This window comes from Pteropus vampyrus, unplaced genomic scaffold, assembly GCF_000151845.1.
Source record: "Pteropus vampyrus isolate Shadow unplaced genomic scaffold, Pvam_2.0 Scaffold131, whole genome shotgun sequence".
Classification (NCBI taxonomy): domain Eukaryota; kingdom Metazoa; phylum Chordata; class Mammalia; order Chiroptera; family Pteropodidae; genus Pteropus; species Pteropus vampyrus.
The window spans coordinates 2,541,698-2,548,274 of record NW_011888912.1 but is presented as its reverse complement, the minus strand read 5'-3'; the positions used below and the strand labels follow the sequence as shown (position 1 = coordinate 2,548,274).

Below are 6,577 nucleotides of genomic sequence, written 5' to 3'. Positions count from 1 at the left end.
AGGAAAACTGTCCCCAGATCAGCCAATGGGCACAAGGCAGCACTAACCTCGTCAACACAAACCCCTTTGCTTTTGGAAAGACAATAGGAAGGAGGGTGACTTTAAGATGCAGTCCCGGAAGGCAAGGTCTGCACCAGAAAATAAAAGCTCAGGAGCACGAACACACGGGATTCGGAGCTTCCAGGGAGCACAGAGCGAAGCGAGCACCCGCCACCCTGGGCTCACTGGGGCTCTCAAAGGGCCATCTCCCCCTGCGAGTTAGGGCACGTGGCCGTAACTTCTGCTCCCTGAAGAGGCGGGAATGGAGAAATTCTCACTACGGGCAGAGGTGGGACACCTTTTTGCTTACAAATTAGAAAGGGAAGCAACAAAACACGGAAGCTCTGGACTCAGAACCTGGTTCCAGTTCTAGCCTCAGCTCTCACTGGCTGTGTGACCCTGAATAAGCTTCTCAACTTCTCTGCGCTCAGCTCCCGTACGTGCGCAGTGGGGACAGCACCGTCCTCAGGGATGGTGGGACCACGGCCTGCGGTGCTTGGAGCACGCCCACCACAAAGCACCCGACGACAGGCTGACAAGTGAACCCCAGGAGCCGCGACTCATGCTGCCCGCCACCCGGCGTCACGGCAGGCTCCCCTCCTGCAGCTCTGGTAGCTGTAGAACGGGTCACTCCAGCCGGGCACTTCTGAGTGAAACGGAGGGACGGTGGGGGTGGATCACTGCAGAGAAACAGGGTTGTGTCCGCCTACGCGCGAGCCCACAGCTGACCTCCAACTCCGCCTGAGAAACGGAGCAGAGGCCGGGGGCCAGCCCCGTAGCGGCTCTGCGAGGCCCGGGTTCACAGGTTGGGAGGACAGCATGCCGGCGGCTGGGATGGCGAGCTGGCCAGGATGCGTGCGTGCGGCCCCCTCACCCTCCTGGGGCTCTGCCTCCCCGCGTTTCAGACGGGAGTAACGACACGTAACGAACGCACAGGCAAAGGTCGCATGATGCCTGGCGCACACACGTGCTAAACGCTCACATTTCTGTTTGTGTTGTATCACACCACAACCTCTCTTTTTAGAAGAGACAGACAAGTATTCTTCCAAGAATAAATTCAGTTAAGTAAAATTTATTTAACTAAACTTATCACGGTGAAATACACACATCTATTAAATCGTCACCTGTGTACCCAAAATGAACACAGTGTTGCACGTCCAAAGTGCGTCCGCAAAACCGGAAAGAGGAACCCTGAGGTGACTCCCAGCAGGACAGTGGTCCCTTGATGATGACCTCTGAGCCTGCAGTCACGCAGGCCGGCCAACTAGAGGCCGGTGCAGAGGGTCCTCGGCGAGCTGCCCACCGAAACGCGCACAGCGCGTGAAGTGCCAGAGGGAGGGACCCCACGTCGGCCGCCCGCCCAGTCCAGAGCACGGCGCAGTGAGCTCACCTCCACGTCCGATCCCTGGCCCCGGGGCTGGCGGCTCTCGCCGGCCTCTGCAGTGGGCTCTGTGGGTGGCTCGTGCTGGCCGGTGTGCCCCTGGAGCTGGCCGGTGTGCCCCTGGAGCCCTCCGGTGCCCACGGGCTTCTGGCCAGGCTGCTCCTGAGCTTGCCGCTCGGCCCGCGACCGGCTGAAGGTCCTCTCGGCTTCCTGCAGGTCTGTGAGGGTCACACCCTGGGGAAAGGCGCAAGTCAGAGAGCCCGCTGGACACGACGTGGAGGAGCGGGGGGCGGGGGGCTAACAAGCCCGACAGCGCCAAGTCCCAAAGGAAGCTGTCAAAGGGGGCTGTCACTTCACGTGACGTGCGCTCAAACACACGGCTACGTGTCCAGGAGCCAGGCCGGGGTCTGGGCCCATCGCAGACAGCGCCCCAGCTTCCCAGGCTGAGTCGCAGGACTGGCTGACGCCGATGCCCGCCCGCTGCCGGGGTGCTCCCCAAGGCCACGGCCCCGTAAGCAGAGGCCCGCAGAACAGCAGGTACTAGAAACACTCAATTTTACTCAGAGAAAGAAAACCTGGGTTCAGAAAAGCGAAGACTCAGAGCCTGGCCGGAAAGCCCCCCAACTCGCCGTCTCTACCATCACCTCCCAAGTGAGCCCGGGGGCCGCACGGGACGAGAGACGACTGACGGCACCCGGAATGGGAGCAGCAGAGCCGAGGAAGAGTGTAGGGGGACGTGGGGACGGGGGATGTGGGGACGTGGGGACGCGGGGACGCGGGGACGGGCGCGGCGAGCTGATGCTGGCCAGGCCCACGGGAGGGCTTGGAGGGCAGACGACGGCACCGTCACCACGACTCGTGATTTTTTTTTTAAAATCACTCCCTGATTTGCTCATCCTCTTCGTGATGAGTTATCAAGTGTCTTTAAGCCCCGGAACTACCAAGACAAATGAAACGACCCCTGCACTCGAGAAACTCAACAGTGGCAAAGCTGCAAGTAAACGAAGGGAATGTCAGCACTAGGGCAGACACACGCGACGCGATCCCGCCCGTCCCACCTCTGGGCACGGACCCAAAGGTACGGGAAGCAGGGTCTCCGAGAGTCACCTGCACCCCACGCACGCAGCGGGTTGGGGGCAGGAGCCACCCGAGTGTGCATCGACAGCTCGGGGTGAACACGGCGTGGCGCCCAACACGGGAGGTTATGCAGCTACACAAAGGAAGGGCCTTCTGGGACCTGCTTCCCCGTGCGTGGCCCCCGAGGACACGCTGCTCAGTGGAGCCAGCAAGGCACTAAATGACCAATACCCTCTGACCCCACGACGTGCGGCCCCCAGGGTCAGAATCAGAGGGCAGCTGCAGGGTGAGCGTCAGCTGGGGAAGGCGAAGGTGCCGAGGTGGACGGAGCTGATGGCTGCACAACACCATGGATGCGGTTAACCCCGCGGAACTGACATCTGAAACGTGGTGAAAATGGTAAAACTTATGTCATGTATGTTTTACCAAAACAAAAAAGAAAGCTTTGTTAGCCGGGTCCTCGTGGAGGCCGCTGTCTACAAATAGGTCCCCAGCAAGAGGCACGAAGCAGCAGCAGCAGCACGGCGCCTCGCTCCACGGGCAAGGAACAGCCCACCGTGGGCCACGGGGCATGCGCTGGTCCAGGCTTCAGCTCGTGGACGTCGGGGCTGCGTCTGCCTTTGGCTGTGACCATCTGCACGTGTGTGTGTGTGGACGCGAGCTCTCAGCCGAGGGTGCTGCGGGCATGGCTGCTGGGCAGTGTGGTGGCCCTCGCAAACACCAAGGGGCCACGCAGGGCCCCTCCAGGGAGCCTTGCGCACGAGCGGGTGATGCGTCCTGTGAGGGAAGGGCGTCACGTGCTCGAGCCCGCAGGACCAGAAGTGACGGAGGCGGGGGTGGGGGGGCCCTGTGACCTCGTAGGGTCTGTGCAGCCTACCTAAAACAGATCCCAGGAGAGAACGTCCCGTTCGGTGCCTGGGACAAGACGCTCATTTTGTGTTTTAACCGCTCCTCCGGTGGAAAAGCAGACGGCAAAGGACTCAGACAGGTCACACTCGCCTGTGTCACCCAAGGACTCAGACAGGGCCACACTCACCTGTGTCGCCCGCCGGGCCTGCCGGGCCTGCCTGGAGCGTGCTCTGCGTAAGGACTCTGCCTCCTCGTCCCGGACGGGGGTCAGGTACGACCTGCAGGGGGAGCAGGAGGACCAGGCGTGAGCCTCGCTGCGCGTCCTCGGGGTGGCAGGTGGCCTCCCCTCAAGGACGCCTGGAGACAGGGTCCAGACGAGGGGAGCACTGTCGTGAAATCACATGAGCCACCACGCTGTCACCGGCAGTGTTTATGGGAGCCGCCGCCCCTCTCCCTCACGGTGCGTTTCTTCTCGTCTCGTGCTCTGGGTGGCTGTGGATGCAGGACACGTGGACACGGAGCGCCGACGGCTTGCCCGCTCGGCCCCGTCCTCACGGCCCCTCAATAAAGAACGCCGGTCCACACCCGCAGGAAGCAGGCTGAGGGTTTTGCTGCTGTTTTGTTCTTTAATTGTTGAGTGTGTTGAATTCTATCAGGTGCTTGTCATCCCTATTTATGGAGATTACGTTTTTTTCTCTCCTATTGATATGGCGAATCACACTGAGTAATTTTTGAATAACAGAACAACACTGAGTTCTTGGGGTAAGCTCAGCCTGGTCATCTTCTTATGCAGACTCAGTATGCGTTAGTTTAGGGTTTCTCCATCTGTGTTTATGCAAGTGGAAAAGTGCTTTCTTCTCATCTATTTTCTGCAAACAATTCTGTAAGATTGGAGTTACTTCCTCCTCAAGTGACTGGAAGAGTTCCCCAATGAAACCATCTGGGTTGAGCGTTCTTTGTGGAAGGATTTTAAATAAGGAGTTTAATTTCTTTAATATATTTAGGCCTATTCATACTTCGTTTTGGTAATCTAATTAGAAAATGGGCACGAGATCCGAACAGACTTTTCCAGAGAAGATATACATACAGGTGGCCAACAGTGTGAAAAGTTGCTAAACGTCTTTTGTCATTAGGGAAATACAATGTAACAGGTACCAGCTCGCACCTCTCAGAACGGCTATCAGAAAGACACGAAATGACAAGAGGTGGCAAGGACGCAGAGGAAAGGGAACCCTCGGGCACTGCCGGGGGGATGGGGAACTGGTGCAGCCGCTATGAAAACGATACGGAGCTTCCTCCAAAGATGGAAAACAGAACCACCCCACGATCCACCAATTCCACTTCTAGGCATTTACCTGAAGGAAACAAAACACCCTAACTCAAAAAGACATCCGCACCCCACGTTCGCTGCGGCGTTACTTACGACAGCGAGACGTGGAAACCACCTAAGTGTCCACTGACGGAAGACGGACAAAGAAAACATGGCACACGTCCACAACGGGACAGTGCTCAGCCGCGACAGGACCCTGCCTGCCACGTGCAGCCACAGGATGGACCCTGAGGGCACCGCGCCGAGGGCAGAGCGTCCGACTGAGAAAGCGGCGGTCGGTGTGAGCTCCCTTGCGTGCGGAGCGTGAAAGAGCGGACCCCAAACGCGGAGGCACAGAGGACGGACGGACTGGTGGCTGCCAGAGGCGGGCGGGGGTGTGCGCGGGGGTGGGGTGGGGGAGGCAGATGCCCACGGTGAAGCCCCCAGACCCGGGTGTGATGCACGGGGCGGGGCTGCGGCTGACACGAAAGTCCTGTGTATCCGAAAGCTGCTGGGGAAATGGGTGGATCTCAACGGCCCCCAGAAGGCGACACGTCTGTAACCACGTGGGGCGGGGGCGTTAACCAGACTCACCGTGGTGATCGCTTCACACCGAACACGGACATCGAATCAGTGTCACACCCCCGGCGCTAACGCACGGTTACATGTCGGTTATGGCTCAGAAATAGTAATAACAAACTGTAAAACCACATGAATAAGTAAAAATTACAAGTCGCATTCTCCGACACCACCTTTGGTCTGAGAACTCTCTCTGCATGTTGGGGAGCGGTCAGTAACGTCACTCACGGTGGCAGAGGCGAGGTTTCTAAATTCTTGTTTCTGCTTGAACGTCAGCATTTCATGAGGGCAACAAACACCTGCAGAGTCGCCCTGGGTGGCCGGGAGCCTGGGTGGACTTTCCACAGTTGGAGCAGGACAGTTGCCGGCAGGGAGGGGACGGGCCGTCAAGAGGCAGGTCCGTGGCCTCCGCCGTGTGGCCAGGGCTGCCATCCCGGGCAGCGGCCCCGGGAGGGTCTTGCAGAGGGGTTCGCGGGCCCACGGCACCGTCTCCACAGGCTGTGCTGACAGCTACCGGTGAAACTTGGGACTTGTCTAGAACCCGTCACAGGGTCTGCACCAGGGACCCGGACCTCCTCACCCGGACCGACCGCGTCTGCGCGGAGGCACCGCGGTGGCAGTCAGGTCTCACTCCGAACCAGCTCCTTTCGCTGCCCTCGCGTCCCCTGCGTCTTGTTCTGGCCATTGGGAACAGCTGTCCTGGCCATGCCCGACACAGGAACACCATGACACAGGAAGCTGCCCCCAGCTCACGTGCCACAGCCGGTGCCAGCTCCCCACGGAGACGCACGCCTGTCTCTGCATCCCTAAGTTCTGAGTTCTCACTGCCGCGAACCCCAGGGTGTGAGAACTCACCAGGAACGTGGGGAAGTGGCCGCTTTGACCTGCCTCTCCCCCTTGTCGTCCTCAGCCCCCCGACACCACGCACAACCAGGCAGCTCTCCCAGAACCACCAGAAGAAAGAGGACTGGGTGCAGACAGGCCTCCTGGTGCCCGGGCGGCCACGCACGCCATCACCTCCGCTGCTGCCCCAGGGGCGCATGTGGCCCCCTCCCCCCACCCCACCCGGCACCAGGACCGTGTCCTGGGCTTCCGACTCCCACAGCATCCGGCTGAGGCCGCCACTGCTGGGTCTTCCCTTCAGGTGGAGCGGCCACACCACCTCGGAGAGCCCAACATGCCTGAGCGGCAGCCTCCCCAGGGCCCTGGGTTTTAACAAATGGCCACCTCTGCTGTCCCCACTTCCCCGCACACACCAGAGCTCACCCTGGGACTGCTCCAGGCGCCCATCTTTTTCTCACAGGAATCAACTAGTAGGAGGGAAGGGGCTTGAGGGCAGACGC

The 6,577-nt window shown here is 60.0% G+C and overlaps 2 protein-coding genes across 2 annotated transcripts in view; both read right to left on the bottom strand.

The window, feature by feature from the left end:
• LOC105296949 (protein phosphatase 1 regulatory subunit 12B-like) overlaps positions 1 to 6,577 on the bottom strand; it is an 82,005-nt gene that overhangs the window by 35,909 nt on the left and 39,519 nt on the right. The window contains exons 14-15 of the mRNA XM_023534778.1: positions 3,534 to 3,624; positions 1,430 to 1,654 (exon numbers count right to left, since the gene is read on the bottom strand). Of these exons, the coding sequence (XP_023390546.1) occupies positions 1,430 to 1,654; positions 3,534 to 3,624 (316 nt within the window). The remainder of the gene's footprint in view (positions 1 to 1,429; positions 1,655 to 3,533; positions 3,625 to 6,577) is intronic.
• Positions 3,071 to 6,577, bottom strand: part of LOC111744288 (protein phosphatase 1 regulatory subunit 12A-like) — a 17,415-nt gene continuing 13,908 nt past the window's right edge. The window contains exon 7 of the mRNA XM_023534794.1: positions 3,071 to 3,624. Within this exon, the coding sequence (XP_023390562.1) occupies positions 3,375 to 3,624 (250 nt within the window). The 3' untranslated portion in view covers positions 3,071 to 3,374. The remainder of the gene's footprint in view (positions 3,625 to 6,577) is intronic.